This window comes from Ictidomys tridecemlineatus, unplaced genomic scaffold (assembly GCF_052094955.1).
Source record: "Ictidomys tridecemlineatus isolate mIctTri1 unplaced genomic scaffold, mIctTri1.hap1 Scaffold_974, whole genome shotgun sequence".
In the NCBI taxonomy this organism is placed as follows: domain Eukaryota; kingdom Metazoa; phylum Chordata; class Mammalia; order Rodentia; family Sciuridae; genus Ictidomys; species Ictidomys tridecemlineatus.
Window position 1 is genome coordinate 1 of NW_027526184.1, and position 21,224 is coordinate 21,224.

The 21,224-nt window shown below is 33.3% G+C and overlaps 1 protein-coding gene across 1 annotated transcript; it reads left to right on the forward strand.

Annotated features, from left to right (window-relative positions):
- The first annotated feature begins 5,648 nt into the window (after positions 1-5,648).
- On the forward strand, positions 5,649-19,250 carry LOC144374963 (contactin-1-like). Its single transcript, XM_078037682.1, has 4 exons — positions 5,649-5,786; positions 15,042-15,112; positions 16,543-16,776; positions 19,150-19,250. Exons 1-3 carry the CDS (start codon positions 5,660-5,662, stop codon positions 16,678-16,680), a joined length of 336 nt encoding a protein of 111 aa, XP_077893808.1. The 5' UTR covers positions 5,649-5,659; the 3' UTR covers positions 16,681-16,776; positions 19,150-19,250.
- The last annotated feature ends 1,974 nt before the right edge of the window (positions 19,251-21,224 follow it).

The following is a 21,224-nucleotide window of genomic DNA, read 5'->3' on the forward strand; positions in this document are numbered from 1 at the left end:
TGAAGGAATTGGTGACATTTTGCTAATAAAACCCACTCACATCACAAGTACTTTTCCCTGTGTCAATTTCTTCTACCTCACTAAAGGACGCGCTGTGCATCCCTGTGTGGTCTCCAGGAGTGTGCTCTCTCGTATCATTGGGTGAGACCTGATTTTTAATGTGTCAGGAAGGCAGGGAGCTGGCTGACATTGAGGTGGTGTTTGACATGAGCCCTAGTGTCGATAGTTACATAACAGAGAAATTGACAGATGCAGCAAATCAGGACTGTCCCTCACATTCAACACTTAACACAAGACCTCTGCCCTCCTTCAAGAACCCAGGTGTAGGGGGGTAGAACTCTATTCTAAAACAGTCATGGGCCACCTGACATTTCAGTCAACGAGGGGTCACACTGAGAATGGTGGTCCATAAGATCATACCACACGGTGACATCACAACCGTCTTAGGTTGTGTAAGCACACACCAGGATGACTGCACAACAAAATCACCTACAAGACATTTGTCAGAATGTGTCTCTGGCATTCAGTGATGCATGACTGTACCCAAATAAAATTTTAAAAATCTACTTAAAAACTCAGTCGACACCCCCCAATATCCACCTAGATTTTTTCCCCTAGAGAAACTTGTATTTTCCTTCCAACCATCACAATGTATCTGTAATTTCAATGTTTTTCAAATCATATCACTACACAGCTTTTTCTATGTCCCTACAAGGCTTTCATTACCATTTTAATACCAGTTCTCTTCCTTGCTCATTTTTCATTCCCGTGAATATTTCAGTGCTGATAGAATTTTTCTTTTCTTTTTTTTTTTATTTTATAAGTGATACATCATCTGATTCTTGTAGCAAGATTCAAGCAATCCAGAGTGTACAGACTCTGCTACACTCCCTCCCCCCAGTCCTGCCCCCTACTGTCCCTACTCAGGGGACATCCCCACACATTCTTTGTGCTTCTGTCCATGCACATTACGTACATACTCAACCAAAGACATTTGGGGAAACAGTTACATGATTGGAACCATTCTACACAAATAATAGTGTATGATATTTTATGTAGATATTTTATATAATACAGGTCAATGAACTCTGATTTTGCTTATAATTGATTATTTTAAGTCAAGACGTTGTATTCCAAAATTTATTTCATCTTATGCTGAAATAAATTCAAGGACAGTATATTTTACCTTATGTTGCCAAAATAATTTAGAAAAAAACAAACAACCTATGGATGCCTTGTTCCCCAAATATATATTGAATATAATCTAAAAATTAAATGAAGAAATACTGGTAGGTTTTGGTTTTAGCTGCAAATTAAAGGGCAACTTTTCATGTTTGTCCTTGACATTTTCTTCTGTTGATATAGTTCTCTTATCCTTCACTTATTTTTTTTTCAATTGAACTGTTTTACCTTTCATTATTTATTTATAGCAGCACTTTCTGTTTACCAGCATTTCATGTTTTCAATAAATTGCAAATAGTTCCTACCAATCAGTCGTTTGTCTTTGAACTTTACTTATCATCTATTTTTACTATACATACTTTTAAATTCTCTTGTGGCTAAGTCTGACCATCTTTCCCTTATGATATCTATGATTAGTGCTGACGGTGGGTTTATATGCAAGCTTCCATCTCACACACACATAGTCTTTTTCATTTCTGGGGCAGATGTCACTCCTTCATCACTCTGTTTGGCTGTTCTCTCCCGGCAGTGATGCGGGGTCTGAAGTCCCTCCATTAGCATCTCTGTTGTCCCACAAGCCTTCACTTCAGAAGGAGAATGGGAAACCAAATGGTTGGTTCTGCTCAGAAGTCAGCAGAAACCAGACTATAAATGGCCACATCATTACTTTCCACCAACCAGAACTCACCCACATCTTCCCATCCAGATAAAGGGAGGAGCAAGCGTGCCTAGGAGAAACAGAATAATTTGGTGACCCCTTGCCTGTCTCTGTCAGAGCATCCAGCTTTATTTCTTGCTTGGGAAGTTCTTCCTCATCTTCAAAGGGCAAAAATGTGGCTCTTATCTTCCCGGCAACTATGTTTACAGATGGTTTCCCCGTCTTTAAACTGTTTGGTGTTTATTCCTGAGAATATAGTAGGGGTCTCAGTGGAAAACCACTTATCCCAAAACCGTGTCCTGCTATTTTTACATACCTTTAAATTAACAGAATTTATATATAAATAATATATAAGTTATATATTATATATATATATATATATATATATATATATATATTATATATATATATATATATATATATATAAATTATTCTGTTTATAGACTCTCTTTTGTTGGGCTGTGCAAGTTCATTTTATTTATTTTTTTAATTAAGTTTGTATTTGTTTTAATTATTTATACATGACAGTAGAATGCACTTATATTTGTTGAGATATCATACATAGATGGGATAGAATTTCTCATTTTTCTGAGTATACATATTGTAGAATCATATTGGTCATATAATATTCTTGGTTCATATTTTTTTTCTTTTCAATGCTCAGAACATGCTATCTTAGATGTTTTCTATCAGGCTGAGAAAGCACTTTCCTATTAGTTTTCTGAAAGATGTTTTAAAAATCCCTTTATGTTTATATATATATTTATTTCTGAATTTTCATTCCTTTTTGTAAAACTGGATTTTTTTTTTCTGGTACAATTCCATAAATATAGAACTTCTTAGAACACATATTTCAGGTTACTGGAGTCAAAGACCTTCAGCATTTTTTCCATTAGAAACAGTCTTTTTTGTTGTTGTTTTATATTTAAGTGGTGTTTTTGTTCAATATAAATTCTGAGTTATTTTATTTTCTTTGAGAACTTTAAGAATATTGTTCCATTGTCTTTGACCTGCACTGTTTTTTAATGAAATTAGCTGTTGATTAGCTTCTTTCTCTATACTTAATATGTCCATTTTCTGTGAATTCTGTCCATATTTCTCTACAAATTTTCTTTTTAGCTTGGCAAGATGTATCCTGAATGGGGTTTGCTGGCTTCTTGTGTCCTTGGATTGACATTTCAACTTTGGAAAATTATCAGCCACTACCTCTTGAAGAGAAGAAAGGACAGGGGCTGGGGTGGTAGCTTGAAATGTTTCCTTTCTTTCACTTGGTTCATGGTTGTCCCTCTGGAGCTTTAGGCTGGATTGCTGGTCATTGCTCTGACATCTGTGATGATGACCTCCTTTCCTCCGTGCTCTACCAAAGATGAGATTTATTCCATTGTATTTCTTCACAAACTCAACTCTAAGTGCCTTTGTAGACTATCTGTTTTACTTACTTTAGTGTACAAATGAAGATTTCTAGTGACTATACCCTCAGTAGAAATAAAAAATATACTTTTGGCAAACATCTGTAAATAAAAATCATGGATTTTTAAAGTTATGCTAGTGTTCAATAAAAATTAAAGTATAGGATGAAATAAGTTTATAAAGGTAATTATTTTGAATATCCAATAAACATTTTTCAAGTTATCAGCTCTTACCAGTTCAAAGATTAAATTTTAATTTAGAATAATGATATTAGGAAAAAAGAGAAGGAAAATGTGGATTTTGAAAACAATCTACTATAACTATTACTCTCAGTTTTTTTTTTTAAGAGAATGAACACTTTGGTATCATTTCCAGATTTCTACAAGATGCTCAGGTCATACTTGGAATACTATGTTACAGTCTATGCTGAGTGGGAAGTTGTTTCCAGGTAGTTTCAAATATTTGGGTTTTAGATTGAGATGAAGGATCCTAACATTTCCAATTGAATCCTTAAGGAAATATCAGGACTCACTCAGGCAACTTTCAAAAGTCTAGAATATAGGGGATTATGTTGGCTGGAGTTTTGGCTGGGCTGCGCCCCCTCCAAAGGCCCCAGGGAACAATTTATTCCCTGTCTCTTTGGTTTCTGATGGCTCCAAGTGTTTCTTGCCATATGACTGCATCACTTCAATACTTATGGTCATACTGCCTTCAGCTCTTTAAGAGTTTTTCCTCTGTGTCTCTTATAAGGACACTCATCATTAAATTGGGACCCATTCAAATAACCCAGAATGATCTCATCCAATACCTTTTACTTAATTACAGCCTTAACTTAAACTGAAAAGGGTTTGCCAAGACCTTCTTTCCAGTAAGGTAGCATGCACAGGTTCAGGTAATTGAGATTTAGACAGGGACTTATCTTTTTTTTTTTTTTTTTGTCAGGGATATGATGTAAACCACTGTAGCCTCATAGTGTCTTTTTCCATAGGGGGCTCAAGACGACTGAAATGCATCCAGTGAGGATGAAGGACTGCCCAACCCAGGGTCATAACAACTCATTCTATTTCCCCTTTACTCCATGAAGGGCCCTTTGCAATCCAGAATTTCACTTTTCCTCTTCTAATTACCTAAAAAGAAAGTACCTAAGTATATCAAATAAAACAAACAGATTCTGATGTTATGCAAGGGAAGAGTGGAATAGATAGGAAATAAAGAAGCAGAACAAAAACAAGAGGGACAGCCACATTTTTAATCAGAATATCAAAAATTTATGTCAAGTCTATGGGCTGGGGTTGTGGCTCAGTGGTAGAGCACTCGCCTAGCACGTGTGAGGCACTGGCAATCCTCAGCACCACATTAAAAATAAATAAATAAAAGAAAGTTATTAAAAAATTCTTTAAAAAATCATGTCAAGTCTATAGAACAAATGTATAATGAAATAAGAGAATAAATAGCAAAACTTGCAGCAGAGTGAGAAATGAAACAGTCTGAGCTATAGAAGAATTTTTCTAAAAGTAAAACTGAACACCAAGATGCTTTGCATTTATTATGGTAATGGGTACAACATCTTAAGAAGCTGCATATTCATAGTTTGCATTGCAGGCTGAAAATTCCCTAAATATTAACATAATGAGTCACAAGACAAGCCAAAAGAAAAAAATTTCCAAAGAGGTAGTGTATATGCATTTGTATGCATATGTATGTGTAAGTTAATTATAAAAATCCTGTAGAAATATTTTCAGAGAGCTTAAAGTAAGGCATGAACCTATCTTGATTGTATATCTTATCATATTTCAATTAAATAAGCAAGCTAAGGTCTTATCCTACTCATAATTTATAATTGCCTATTAGTATTTAGTAACATGAATTCTGAGTACTTTACTAGTATAATATTTATTATCACTGCCCCAGATGATCTAAGTACACAACTGTAACACCAACAAAAAAAAGGTCATAATCATTATCCTTTTTTACCCTATTAATAAATCTTTTGCTATGTGTAGACTACACCTGTGGCAGCGCATAAACTTTTTGTGCTAGTTTTACCTTTGCCTCTGGAAATCTTTCTAGGTTTCACCTCAAGAACACTGCTTCTTGTTCCTCAAGCTATAGTTCCTGGACCAGCAGCATCAGCATGACCTGAGCCTTCCTGAGAAATACAGAATTCGGTGCCCTACCTCAAACTTCTTATGTTGCATGTCTTTTTCTAGTGCATTATTTATAATAACTTCTTCTCTTACTTGAACTTCACATTCCTAGTTATCATTTTTATTTTAATTCCACATAATATGTACATTCTCTTCAAGAAAATGAAATGAAAATGAAGAGTGATACAAATAACAATTTAGGCAACTAATAATCTCCATTCAATATTTATTTTATTTAGATCCCCCAATTATTGAAGGAAATATGGAGGCAGCAAGAGCAGTGGACCTAATCCCATGGATGGAGTATGAATTTCGAGTGATAGCTACTAACACGTTGGGTATAGGAGAGCCCAGTTTACCATCGAACAGGATTAAAACAGATGGCGCAGGTATGTACAAGAAACTAAATTCCAAAATGTTTATAAATGTGATCTCAGTCTAATAAGTAGAGGAAAGTATTTGGAAATAAATAATGCTCTAAGGTAAGAGATTCATCAAAACATGTATGTGTGTATGTATTTCACACATGTGTGTATTCTATATCAAGGTGGCCGGCCAAAACTCAAAAACAGGAAATATTAAGTTTTGAATATTGTTGCATAATTAATTTAGGAAAGAAGTAAATGGAAACCACTGCACAGTCTACCAGACACTATGTAAATGAAGTTGGCATTTAGAAGATAGACTGTAATGTACATTCTGAATTTTAACCAGGCAGATTCTGGATTAAACAGGTTCCAGGATTTAATTTAGAATTTAATATAGAAGGTTAGTGATTTTTTTTTCACTTCTGAGGCATTTATAATTGAATGTCCTTGCAGATGGAGGGTGTGGGCAGAGAGAGAGCAGGGCATGGAGAGAATTTACTGAGGACTTCTCAGATCAGTGCCACATGGGGAGTCATAGCATCCCCAAGACATAGCCAGGATGTGTTCTTTTAACATTAGGTATAACTCAAGTTCTCTTTTATCATAGTTCAACTTTGGCTGTTCTTCAAATTCAGGTTGGCATTTTTATGCTAATTACCAACTCCATTTAAGTAGCTTTTACTGAAAGAAGCACTCTTTTCCCCTTTCCCCCTGAATTAATTAATTAAATAACTTATTTCTTTCTTCAAATTTGTTATACATGACAGCAGAATGCATTTCAATTCATAGTACACATATTGAGCACAATTTTTCATTGTCTCTGGTTGTACACAAAGCAGAGTAACACCATTCTTGTTTTCATACATGTATTTAGGGTAATGATGTTCATCCCATTCCACCATCTTTCTTACCTGCATGCCCCCTCCCTTCTCCCCACACCCTGAATTTCTAAGCAAACTGTAATTTTGATTCTAATGATAGCTCTTCATTTATCATTCCTGTATATCAAAAGGATTTTGTTTTTGTAAGCTCTCTGAGTTCCTTTATTTTTATTTTGACTATACTCTGCTAAACTTCAGCACTTTATTTTGGGAAAAAGTTGGGGTTTTTGAGGGGGAGTGGGTACCACGGATCAACTAGAAGACACTTGACCACTGAGCCACATCCCCAGTCCAATTTTGTATTTTATTTAGAGACAGGATCTCACTGAGTTGCTTAGCGCCTTGCTTTTGCTGAGGCTGGTTTTGAACTCAAGAGCCTCCTGCCTCAGTTTCCCGAGTCTCTGGGATTACAGGCGTGCTGTTGGGGAAAAGATTTTAAGCAGATAACAGACTAGAATATAATCATATAATCCTGCTGTGTTCTCTTAATACCACTTATCCATGTTTCTGGCTATCTCAGTTACATGGTATAATTTCTGAACTTCTATTTCTAATGTCTTTAGTTTTTAAAACAAACTGATTCCCAGAGATAACCATCAATAAGCTGTCTTTCACAGTTTTATATAATTTCATCAAATTTATCTGATGAAAACGATGACCCTTAAGTGAAGAAAATAGGATTAAGATATATGGTCTGTGGGGAGTATTTTCACCTAAATTTCATTTAACCTCATGATAATATTTCCATATAGGAGAACAGTCCTTATGATTGTTAATAAGCAGTAGACTCGGGGACACTGGGTAGTTTGCCTAAGTTAATACACCTACTTCAAATTCAGATCTGTCTGATTCCACTGATATATTGAGCTTTTCTGATAAAAGCAATATCTCAAGCAGGATCCTAAAAATTTATTTGCTTATGTGAAGCTGTATTAGAATTGCATTAGAAGTTTGAATTTATTTAATCCTTAACTAAGATGTTAGAGATGTCCTAAGTATTATTTTTATTTGTTTTAGTGTGTTCACCTAGGAAACAAAAAGTGTTCCCTCTTCTCTACCTCATAGAAATCTCTTAGGATATAGAAGTCATCTAAGCCAAAGCTGTCTGAAGCACAGTTGTACAGAGCCAGCACCCCTGTGTTTATTTTTATTATTATTATTCCCTAGAGTCACCTATGTTTGCAATGGAGGCTACTGTTTGGCAGGCTGAACACAGTTGTTCTTTCTTGAAAAATACAAAGAAAGGAAAATGGGGCATGACTGAACCAGTGGTTTTGACCACATAATTTTACACTGAGAGATCATGCACTTGATCTGATTTAACAAGCATTTTCATTTTCAAAATAAAGTTGGAGAAAAATACAGAATGATTAAATTGGTCTAAGCAAGCATTTCAGTTACAACACTGTAACATACCTACCTCAAATACAAACCTTTTTAAACAAAAATCTCATTGAATTTTATTAATTTTCTGCAATCTCTTGATTAATGTCATATAAACCAAGTCTTATCTGCACACTGTTTCTTGAAGTAAAAATGGTTCACAGACAGGAGGATGCTTTCCTTTGGCACTGAGAATAGAAGTAGACCTCCCTCTTTTTACAAATTTTATTAAAAACAATAACTTTAATATTTTTATCAGAGAAGGATTTGTTACATAAGTTCATCATCTGGACATGATTGCCATAGGATTTGTCTTAGGCTTATTTTTAAATTCCCAAGTAGAAGTAATGAAATTAAATATTTTTAAGAGCAACAATAAAAATACCAATGTCTCAGATTCAATTTAATTGTTTCATATCTGGGTCTATGAATATAGTTTGTATTTAATATAATGCCTAGAAGTCCCTTGCTTAATACTAGTGGTATGTACCTCTGAAGAATTTTCTACTTCAATGTTTTCTTCTTCTTAAATTCTAGGGGAAAAAATGTTTCAAAGTAATATCAAACCCCAAATTGTGGCAACCAACTTATTTTTGGCATCATCTCTTACTTTATTTTTACTCAAATGGTATTTTATTAAGGATTTAACTTTCTGTCTAGTGTGCTTAGAAAATAAATTATTTTAAATGACATCATAGGCAGAAGAGCAAACACAACTATGAAATGATAAAGGTCTTAATCTCAGAACAAGGTGAAGCCCTGTAGTCACAGGGGATGATTCATTTACATTGTGAAAAACTAAATCCTGTAACCTATAACACATTTATTAATCTATCATCAGAAAATGCTTTAGGAATTTTGATTAGTCAACTTTTAGGTTGCCACCATTCACATATGGGACATAGGTTATCAGATATAATGCTTCACTCTCTGCTTAAATATATATATATTTTTTTGTTCTTTTGTTTTTTTAATATGCTGATTGAACTCAGGGGCACTCAACCACTGAGCCACATCCCCAGCCTTATTTTGTATTTTATTTAGAGACAGGGTCTCACTAAGTTGCTTAGTGCCTCACTTTTTTGCTGAGGCTGGCTTTGAACTCAGGATCTTCCTGCCTCAGCCTTCTCAGCTGCTGGGATTACAGACTTACACCATCCTACCCAGTCTCTGCTTATATTGCTTCTCTTAATTTTCATGACAGCTTTACAAAATTATGATTATTCCTGGTCTGACATGAGGAAGATTGTACCCAGCTAATGGGAGGCAGAGTTGGAATTCGAATCCAATTCTTCCAAATTCTAAATGTTTTGCTCCTAAATTCTATCTGAAGACAGTGCACAGTACTGAAGTTCCAAGCCATTGATCCTCTATGGAATCATAGCATCATCATTTGGAAGCTCTAGGATCTGGAACACATTACTTAATCTCTTGGAGCCACACAGTCTCATCTTTATATGGGAATCAATTGTCTTATGGGATTACTTTTATGATTTAAAAACACAGGATAGCAGCATTGTGGTACATAATATTTGCTCAATACATATTTACTATGCTATTAATGTTAATTTTAAAATTTAATATGCTTATAAAAATATGGTCTCCTGTCTACTTTGTAATTGATCATCTCACTTGGTAACATATTTCCATTTTTAAAAGCATAACAGATCATATTATTTCATAGAATTTTTTATCATCTTAAAAGAATGATTTTATGTATTCACAAAATAAAATTCAACAGAATTTCTCTTTTTTGTTTTTCCTTTCATCTACTTTATTAAAAATGAATATACATAAAATTGGACATTTACATTTTTCATTCTTACAGAAAAGTAAAAAGACTTTCTAAATGAGAGATATTTGTCTTGTCATGTGCAATTATAACGACTCTAAGAGATGCCAGCATATGTTATGTGGGATAAAGGCTAGTTTCCATTTGATGGAAAAGTTGATCTGTGCCTCATTATGCTAACTGAAGAGAGGTGACATTATCCAATGCTGCACATGCCCTGTTCTGTCCAATTACTTAATGTCAAGATCTCAGAGAACAGTTGAGTGTATTCTTTGGATTCAGACAAGTGTATTATAAAATGGATGCTCCCAAATGAAGAATTAGAAGGCATGTTTGTAATTCATTTTAGCCCTTTTAATTTTGACTGTAAGAAAGAGATAATAAAAACATCCTTTGAAATAATGAGTCATTGTAAGATATATTCCCACAGCTAATAGCTCTGCAGGTGCAGTTGGTGAATTGATAGCCTCAAATGGTGCAATCAGGTTTATTTTGACAGCTTTGTGTTTATTTGCCAGTTCAAGCCAGTTTGAAGAGGAAAAGAGGAAAAATAACAAAACCAGAATAAACACTTTCATGTTATGTATTAAGTCTGAATTTCATGTCCAACAAAGCTAGTATTTCTTTCATTTAGATTTTTCCATTTCTTTTTTTCTTTCTGTTGTTTTTTTCTTCTTTTCCTTATTTAATAAAAGACAGGAATGCCACTAAGAACATATTTTATAGCTAGTAAGAAACTACTATGTGAGAGTAAGTTGTCATTAATAATTAAGTAGATAAATCATTTTAAAAGAATCAAAGAATATAGATTGATTTTTAAGCCATCAGGAGACCCAAATTAAAGTTGGCAGCTTCTCTACTTGTGAGTAGTATAACCTGGACAATTAGCTTCTTTGGGATTCATTTGCCTTTTTTGTACTTTAAAGTGTTGTGTGAGTGTCCAATTAGGTGAGATAAGTAAAAATAATTCAAAAGTTGTAGATAAGTCTGTTGTTAAACACGGATCATTTTATTCATTCAGCACTTTTATAAATTTTGGACAATTAACACAATGAATTAAAACTAGTAGTGTGCACTTAACCTCTACCATCATAAAGAACATCTTCGGGACTTGAAGCAAATTGTATTTATATTGTTATCTTTAGTGCTTAACACAGCATATTGTCCATAGTTACTCAAAATTATTTGTATAAGAAAAAATGGAGAAATAAGGAGGATAAGCTGGCAGTACTAACTACCAGTCATTAATAGCAGATGGTGAAAGGAAGGTGTGATCAAAGCAACAGTGGGATTTACATATTATGATTTAGAAGTATCTACTACCAAATATATTTTGTTTTGTTTGAAAACAAGCTTAACATCTGTATTAGATGATTTTGGTTTTCATACACACAGAAAGGTAAACTAGAAAGTAACAAATATTTTACTTTATTTAAAGAAATAATCCATTACTGGTTTGGATTTTACTTATGAATTTTATTCTGCATATAATTATTTCAATTTATAGCATTCTTTTTTGCCTATCTAACCACTATCTACAACTGACTTTTCTTATAGGATCATTGCATTGAGCAATTAATATACTTACTCTACTCTCCTGTTATAATTTCCTATTTGAAAACAAAGCCTATAATAACAAACAAACCTCCGATCTCTGCCTGATAAGATGCTGAAACATTAATATTTTTGAGAGCTGTCTTGAAATTTCTTTATTTTTATCTATAATGAAAGAATATCAATTTAATATAGTAGGTGCATTAGAACTGCTAGCAATCTGCTCCACCATCAATGTAGGATCTCACGAGTTACAAAGAACTACTTCTATTTGAATATCCAAATATTCTACAATTTGTTTCATTTTATTTTTCACTAGATATGGAAGAGGGGTGGGAGGAAAAAAGAGGGGGCAGGGGATTAGCAAAGATGGTGGAATGTGAAGGACATCATTATACAAAGTACATGTATGAAGACTTGAATTGGATGTCAACATACTTTATATACAGAGATATGAAAAATTGTGGTGTATATGTGTATTAAGAATTGTAATGCAAAAAAACAAACAAAGTACATGTATAAAGGCATAAATTGGTGTGAACATACCTTATATAGAGAGATACAAAAAATTGTGCTCTATATAGGTAATAAGAATTGTAATGCATTCCACTGCTGTTGTGTATTAAAAAAATAAAGTCAATAAAAGATTTAAAAATGTAAAAAACATAGAAAAAAGAGTTTTTCAGAATTATATATTTAAGTGCTTAAACATAAAGACATAAAAATAGAATAAAACTAGGTGTTAAATTGTAATCTCTTAGAATAATACTTATGGAACCATTTAAAATCTCTTACTAAGATATTTGTTTTAAATCATATTGGACTTTTGATGCAACTTAAGCTGAAAATTTACATTCATGTTTAAATTTTTTGTCTAAAAGTGACTTTTCAAGTCAAGGAAATAATTAGCAACAAATAAGTAGTTAATATATTCTGAGTCAAGATCCAATCTTTATATATTCTATTTTCATAATTTTGGTTTTGTTACAAGCCAGTTTCAACACTGTTACATAAAACATCAAAGCCCAAAATGATATTTATATACAAATTGTTTAAGTGATGTTTATATACAAATTGTTTTATATTGAAATATAAAAGGGAGATTGGCAGTATTAGCTTCTTTTCATAGGAAAGATAATCATGGCAATAACTTGATTTTCTTTTTTAAGTTTTCTAAACCTGTGACTGTAATACAGAGGCACTCTTATAAAAAACCTCAAGGGAATCGCAGTTAGACTGAAATGATGGCAAAAGAATGTGTTAAAATATCCCACTGTTTTTACCTTTCATAGTAAAATTATAAATATTGCTTATTCATTATTAATATTTTAGCATTTTTAAAAATATTAGCTTAAATTCGTTTTAATGATTTATTATTTAAAGAATGTCAATTTGTTTTCTGTTCAGTGTGCTGAAGCCTGGAGCTAAACAGACTTCCTTGTGCTTATGGTGATTTACTTGCCTAAAAAAGTCACCATGTGGCCAGGTCCTCCTGTGTTACCAGGGCCAACAGGAGGAAAACAAAACCAAACAGCATCTAACTGCTCTGTTCTCAGATTCAAGTTAGATGAGTAGGCTATGTGCTAACTGCATCTGTGAAAAATTCCCCAAATCTGCTAAGGCTACTGGTGAATATTTAAGGCAACATGGGGGAAATTAAGTCAATAATCTAAGTAAGATATCAAAACAAAGCTACTTTTTATTACTTTTACTTCTGTGCTTTTCTTCATTGTCTTGTTTTCAGCAACATGAGCCCAACAGGCAATATTTGAGGAGCAAATCAATTCTGAATTATTTGTTTGAAGCATGTTAAAAAGCACTTAAACATAAAGTGGCAATGTAAACACACTCTATCTTTCGCTCTGTTCTTATCATAAGGTTAAAAATGATTATAATGAAATGCATTAATTACATTATAAATTATAATGTAACATCCTAACTAATATACTTGTCCCAAGGAAGGCAGTGTTTGATTCAACGAATTGTGGTATAGTTTATTATTTTAGAGGTATTTTTGCAATTATTTGCAAAAAAAACCTTTACTCATTGATTATTAGACAATAACCTTTTTTGTTTTTCTATAGCATGTGGAATTTTAACTTCAGAACATGAGTTATGGAGTTAGAAGTGTTTCCAGAGTTATTTTAATATCCTAGTCTTCAATATGTGTTTTAAAGAGCTACAAACAACTTCACTTTTAACAACCCTGTGCACTGAATTTTACCTTCTGACATTCACTGTGGTAACAGTTGAATAATGAATTGAAATCACTCAGGTTTTTTTCATGAGAAAAGGAAATCATCATATAGTTTTATAAATATAAGGGAAAGCATGCATTTTGTTTCTGTGCAATAAATCTACATATTTCTTCTAAGAACTTACATAGCTAACATGATGTTTTGAGGCTTGTCTTTTTTAATCATAATTATTTGTTAGGTTCTGTACTTCAGTAAATGTTACCTTGCTAAGACGATTCTGAGGAAGATATGACCATGTCACCTTGGGAAGGGAATTGAGAAGAAATGACAGTTCATCTCTTGGAAGGGTTAACCAATTTGGGAATAATATCTCCCACTGAGCCAACACATTTGCATGGGGAATGTACACAGCTTATGGAAACCCAGACCTCTTCCTAGGCAGCCAGTAGCTGGGGCATGCTCAAAACAGACAAAGCATCATTCATCTGCACATCTCCAGTTAGAGGCCATGTCTACACTTCTAACAAGATACAGTGTCTACCCTGAAGGGATTTCAAGGAATGAGAAAATCAAAAAAAAAAAAAAAAAAAAAAAAGGAACCCATTGGACTTGGCAGTTAAGATCAATTTTGTGAAATAGGGATTTTAGGAATATGAAGAAGTGGAAACAGATTGAGGGTTGTTAAAAAGTGATTATGTAATGAATACAAAAGACAGTCATGTGTTCGTTCTTTCACACACTTCAGTGACAGGAAAGGGTGTGATGGGTTGGGGATTAAGAGGGAAGCAGCATTACAAGAAAGTTCTTAAGAGAGGAGAGACTGCACAGTGAGAAAACTCTCCAGCAGAGATTGAGACTGAAAGATGATGTAAGAGGTTCCAGAACAGAAGGATTGGAGTCACTGATGGGGCAAGCTTCCAAAAGAGACTTAGGAATTGGAAATGAGAGCATAAGAGATAATATTAGATTTATTGCATTTTTCTTATATCCACATATTTGGGGAAACATTATCCAATGTTAATATAAATGTATGGAATCTTAATATTTATTTTGTAGAATGAAGTATAAAACTGGCAAAACAGTAAGTTGTGGGAAATTTGTAGGGTTTCAAGTGAGAGCTCTAAAATATTTTCCAATAGAATATATATATTCTTAAAAAGTCATTTTAAATGGAAGGACACATCACACAAAAGATGGATGAGGCCAGTTTGCTTCATTCTCCTTTGCTGAAGGAAACCAGCACATTTCCTATGGCACAGAGTCAATTTTTATCTTGGCAGTAAAACAGATTATTACAGCTACTGTGAGCCATTGTTATTATAATTGAGTGGGATCATGCAGGCAGCTTGTTTTTCCTAGTGAAAGAAAAAAATCATGTTTTCTGAGGTAAATAAGAACACTATCATCAGAAAAAAAAATTACATAGTCTCTGTTTTTGTTGTTTCATATGTTTGTTTGTTTGTTTCAGCACCAAATGTGGCTCCTTCAGATGTGGGAGGTGGAGGTGGAAGCAACAGAGAGCTGACAATAACATGGGCAGTAAGTATTGATTGAATTGAACATATTATAGGGTACTTCTATACTGAACTGCAAACACATTTTATTTTCTGAAATAAATTCAAAACAAAGCAGAATTCTCAATCCACAAACAAGAGTGAATTACTTCTTTTTCTTTCTCTGGCTTGCAAAGGCTAAGGTGGGCAGATCCTATGCAAAAAAAAGGGTCCTGAACACCAAGGGATGCAGTAGCCTAGATTATTAAATATTCAACTCTCTGATTCCAGAAATATTTTAAATTCATTGTGGTCTGGTAACCCAGTTATAATTTATAACTTTTTCTCTGGACAATCTGAACTCCAAAGATTCAATTTGCAGACGTTCTATCCAAACCCATTTTTTAAATTGGAGATTGTTTCTTACTAGTGTAATCCATCATGATAGATGAGTCTTAGAAGTCATCCAGGGGACTGTTACTGAGTAATCCAAACAGTTTATTACATTTTCTTTATCCAAAGGAGAACTTCTATATCAGATATAGTATTTGTTGATTTTTGAGGTGGGAGGGAAATTGGGAGGGTGTGGGGAAAACTGTGATAGCACAGAATTACCTGAAGTAGGCATCTGGCACTTATCCAGGTAACACTCCATAAATTCATTTATACGGTCCAGATTTTTAATGTTTAAGTACTGCAGATATTTGAGGAACACAATTTAGGCTCCAAAGGATTTGAGGACCACAAGAAAAAAGACAGGTTTTAGTCTTTACATGAATTAGACTGATTTATTAAGTAAGAGCATATTCAGGTGACTTTATTCTGTCCTCTGTAGTCACATATTATGTTTGGCACTTAAATAGATTTTTAAGCAAGATTTTAAAAAAAGAAACAATGAAAGAAAGGAAAAGAAAAAAAGAAAGAAAAAGAAAAAACCCTGCCTTTTGCTTGTCTGAGTCTCCAATTATTTATTCCCGAGTTTTACTGTCAATGTAATGTCTCAAAATAAAAATATAAAAATCAGGACATTGTACTCTTTTCCATATGGCATGGTTTTTGTAAACCCTGTGGATATCTGCTTCCCAATAAAATGAGCTTTGTGAAAAAATTTCGAATTAGAAATTCTCCTAAAATTCAAAATCAAGTTTCTAAGGATAGGGCCTGAGAATCAGTGTTCTTGAAGGCTCAAGAAAGCTTGGGAGGAATTTATTTGCATCTCAGGCAGAGAAATTGAAAATGGGAAGGTCCAAGGCAGGAGCCCCTGGGATGTTTGAGAAATAGCAAGGATGCCTCTTGGTCAATGAGGTCATCACATGTTGAGCATGATTTTTCTCTGGCATGTTCCCCCAGTACTAACTTATGAGCAAATACATTTTAAGGGAAAGCATGCTTCTATGTGAATATTTATTCTCACAGGATTTTTCTCACTGCTAACTTTATCACTAAAACCTATTTAATATTTTAACCTCTATTTAGCCTTTATCAAGAGAATACCACTATGGTAACAATTTTGGTTACATAGTGGCATTTAAACCATTTGACGGAGAAGAATGGAAAAAATCACAGTTACTAATCCAGACACTGGCCGATATGTCCATAAAGATGAAACCATGAGCCCTTCCACTGCGTTTCAAGTCAAAGTGAAAGCCTTCAACAACAAAGGAGATGGACCCTACAGCCTCATAGCAGTCATTAATTCAGCACAAGACGGTAAGACAGAGGCCTTGCCAATGTGGTGAGGCAGATGGAATCTAATTCTTTAGCATTCAGTTTGTTTTCTGTCAGGTCTTACTTATGAAGATCCTTCTATAGTACTACACCTTTCACAAATTTTGAGCCAAAATAAAATGCCAGTCTCTCCACGTAAATGACAAGAGTGTTACTCATGCTTTTGTTCATCCTTTAGATCAAGTCCAATGTAGTTGACTAGACTTCTGTTCCTTGCCTCTTAATTATAACGTGGTTGTCAAAATTCTCCAAAACTGGATTGGAACTTATCTTTGTGCATACTACTACATAAGACTCTAGAACATATGTATTGCTTATAAAATTGCTCAAAATTATATCACAAAATTTGTGTGACTGCAGCATTCAAGTAAGTTTTCTTTTTAATTATAATAGCATGCTGAAATTTTATTAGTGGGTATCTAAACATGATTATATAAAAGAGGAATCAGAAAATCAGTTGAAATTTTTTTCTTTTAAAGGAAAATTTTTGTCCTATAGGCCATTTAGGGAAAAAATATTGATACTGGCTCTCTGTTTTTCTAGAAACTAAATTAATCGTGCTTATAGAGGACTTTTATGGTAAATGACATACAGTTTTTAACATAGTTACCTTATTTCCTATGATTTCCTATTTAAGCTGCTAAGATTTTTAAATTTATATTCCTGTTAAAAAGTGATAAAATGTCCACATTATGTCTTCTTACTCATATGCACTGTGTAAATAATTAATGACTAATGAAGCAAATAGAGATTTTATTGACTTCTGATCTAACACATTTACCCTTAGACAATTTCCCCTTGCAAACACTCAAGTGGAAGATTTTGAAAACTAGAACTGTGTGAGGTATTCTTCTACTCTCTTAGAGGAAAAAAGGCTCCATCTAATGGTTTATCCAATTTGCATTATTGTTACTTCAAAATAAACAGAAATGTCCCTTAGAATTCAACTGAACTTCTCTAATATGATCCTCAGTCATAGACTCATTAGCTTTCATATTTGTTAAAAAATGTAATATATATTCAAATAATCTTACCAATTCTGTTATTCCATTGTATATGTAGTATCTCATAACATCATGTTGCATACTCTAAATATATATAATATGTATTCAAGAATGCACATGTGAAAGGCAGCCATATGAGTCATTTAGCTCAGCTAAATACCTTGAAAGAATAAAAAGCAGAAATAATTTGTTTATAATCAAGCCATGGAAAAGTCCTGATGACAAATCTTACATTCTCTATTCCTGTACTTATTCAGTAGAAATGTGATAACTTGACTCAGTTTTAATAACTTGAAAAACATGACTACATCTCCTGGAGAAAATGAAAGTTAAAAGTATTTTACAAGTTATCTTCTCATCCAATATCATTTTTTACTGCTGTATTTGATGCTAAAGTAAGCTTCTAGGCAAAAGGCCATGCTTGTCATCTATGGAGTCATGGCCATTTGTGTTTAATTATATTTCTTTCCTAAATATTTCATGAGTCTCATAAAACTTGCATGTGCTGAAACTTGCATAAGTTGTTAATCTTCTACTTCTAGGAAATCAATCACAGTGCTACGTGTTTACCTTGATTTGGAAAGGCAACAGTGTTCATATGCAGAACATTTTTTAACATTAAATAGGATTATGCCTTTTTAATGAAAGACAATAAAAATTGATCACCCCTGCTTAAATGTTTCCCTGGTTTCTTTGTGTAAATTTCATAATGGATGTAAATTACTTTTTGTCCCTGAACAGAGGCTTTTTGATACATATTTGACTTGATGCCCAGTTGTAAGATTAGACATATAAAAGCTTTCCTGAGCCCAAGAAACAGTGGATGTCACAACTTGTTTCAAAGGATCATACATTCTTTTTTTTTTAACTCTTAGCTTGAACATAAAAGAAGAAAGTTTTATTAATTATATTGCTATGTATTGTTAATTATGAATAACAAGTAGGAGAAAACTCATTATAATGAATAATTTGTATAGTAAATACTGAAGTTCTTTTGGTAAGGTAGAATAGATAAATATAGTTTTAATTTACATAAGGAGGCCTTCTTAAAAATATCAGTTGGGTGAAATAAAAACAAATTAATGTATTTCTTGTTCAAAGGTATCCTGGAAATCCACAAAGCTTTCTATAATTTGTAAAAGTACATGAATAATTGTATGTCTACATTATCATTCATGTGTAAGAAAATGTGTGTACATAGTAATAATAAACATAATAAAAATAAAGGAAGATATAGTAAAACTAATTTATTTTTCAAATGTGATAGTTCTAATTCATTCATATAGCAAACAGTTTTATTCAAATCTCTTTATGTAAGTATCTAAAATGTAATGTTCTCATCAAATTTCAGCTCCCAGTGAAGCCCCCACAGAAGTAGGTGTAAAAGTCTTATCATCTTCTGAGATCTCAGTACATTGGAAGCATGTATTAGAAAAAATAGTGGAAAGTTATCAGGTGAGCTCAATTTTTGTCAAACATTGCATTTATTCATAAACATATGAGCATACATTTAAATAATTGCATGTTATAATGTCCTGGGTCCCACTAATTGGTAGAGCAACTAACATTATATTTTGGGTATTTAGTGTTTTGGGCGCTTATAAGCTAATTGTCAAGAGTAAACTAGTTAATATCCTGAGATGATTATTACACATTATCTATATGTATTAAATTACCACACTGTACCACATAAAGATGTACAAATATTAAAATATTATGTATCAATAAAAAGTAAAAGAAAAGAATAAGACAGTGTTCCTAACTGGCTAATACAGAAGGGATATAGAGACCTATGTGCTAGCAAACCACTGGCTGAAACAAAACCTAAAGTAATAACACTCATGGTTAGCCAAGGTATTTTAAAACAAACATTCTCATAAAATGCTGGTGAATATCAAGTTTTTTTGGAAAGCATTTTAGTAATTTATATCAGCCTCCTCAACATGGTCATCTTATTTCACTTAAGCAGTTCCACGTCTAAAAGTTTCTTTAAAAGATACCATTATAAATTTACCAGATATGTGTCTTACAATGTTATCTATGATGGCAGGGAATTGCCAACAATCAAAATGTCCCAAAGAAATTAATGAAGCCAGGCTTAGAGAACTGGTAGGAATTAGCCAGGTAGGAAGGGGAAGGTTTGTCTTCATAAGGGAGTGAAAACTGGAAATGGGAAACTAGAAAGGTAGTTGGGGTCTTCAACACAAAGCTAAAACAATTCAGGCTCGGTTACGTAGGATAAGTGAACAAAAGGATTGGCATCAACTGCCTTCACAGATGAGTGAATAAATACTAGATTCCAAAAAGATTCGACATGTTTCCTCTGTTGTTCTTAACAAGCAGTGGCAGGGCAGTGTCTAGAACTCAGATTTTCTGACTTAAGGTTAGGGCTTGATGCCATACCACAGATCTCCTTTTGTTTTGCCCAGTGAGTAGAAAGGACTGCTATTCTGGAGGTGCTCACCAGCTAGCTTATCCTCTCAATTCTTGTGCTTTGCTTTTCCATCTGTGAATAGACTATCAGATCCATAAGGGCAGGCTTTTATATATTCTATTCTCAGTACTGAGAATAATGCTGTGCACATATCAGACACTAAATAGATGTTCATTGAGTACTGATAGGAATAATGAGGTATGATTGAATACAATGTTAACCTTTGGCTCTCTGAAGATCATGTTTCTGTAATGCAGACACATAAGCAACCCAAGCCTTTAAGCAGAAACACCCAGACTAATAGGAATTGCTTTTCTGTTGTTGTTGTTGTTTTATTTTGACACCGTGGTTCATGATTTGGCTAGATTTCAAAGCACCTTCAGGTAATTTTTGCAAGGGTTCAACTGAAATTATAATAAAGATAGCAGATAAGAGGGGACTAGGAATGAAAGGAGCAGACAGACTGGGAATACACAGTTCTCATGATTTACTAACTCGACAATTATACATAGTACAAAAGGAGAGAGAGAGTGAGGTAGAGGGAAAAAGAAAGAGAGAGAGGTTGAGAGGGAAAGAGAGAGAGAGAGAAATTTTGTAGATGTCACAAATCCTCATAATAAGTAAATCCAAGATATCACTGGGAGAAGGCATCAATGATTGGTGCTTAAAACATCCGATTTTATACCGCAGGATTTTTTCATTCTTTATATTATTCATTTTTAACAAATGAAAAATTTAATGAGAATGAAATTTAATATATAATCCATCTCATTGAGATAAAGTGTTAAATATATATTTTACTTTATTAAAGGATACCCTATAGAATTATATACTATCGTTCCCTATTCCAGTAATTCTATATTGACTATGTTATTATTTTCAACATAGAGAATACAAAAGAAATATAAAGTAAGTAACCATATATTGATACCAATAATTCAGACAATAATCAGAATATAAGCTTTGATTGGGAAGTAACCCTGGATTAAAGA

Excerpts from the sequence above, each read along its gene's own strand:
- LOC144374963 (XM_078037682.1), top strand. The coding sequence starts at position 5,660 with ATGGAGGCAGCAAGAGCAGTGGACCTAATCCCATGGATGGAGTATGAA. Across the intron at positions 5,787-15,041 it reads GATTAAAACAGATGGCGCAG|CACCAAATGTGGCTCCTTCA; the intron begins GTATGTACAAGA and ends TGTTTGTTTCAG. Across the intron at positions 15,113-16,542 it reads AGCTGACAATAACATGGGCA|CCTTTATCAAGAGAATACCA; the intron begins GTAAGTATTGAT and ends ACCTCTATTTAG.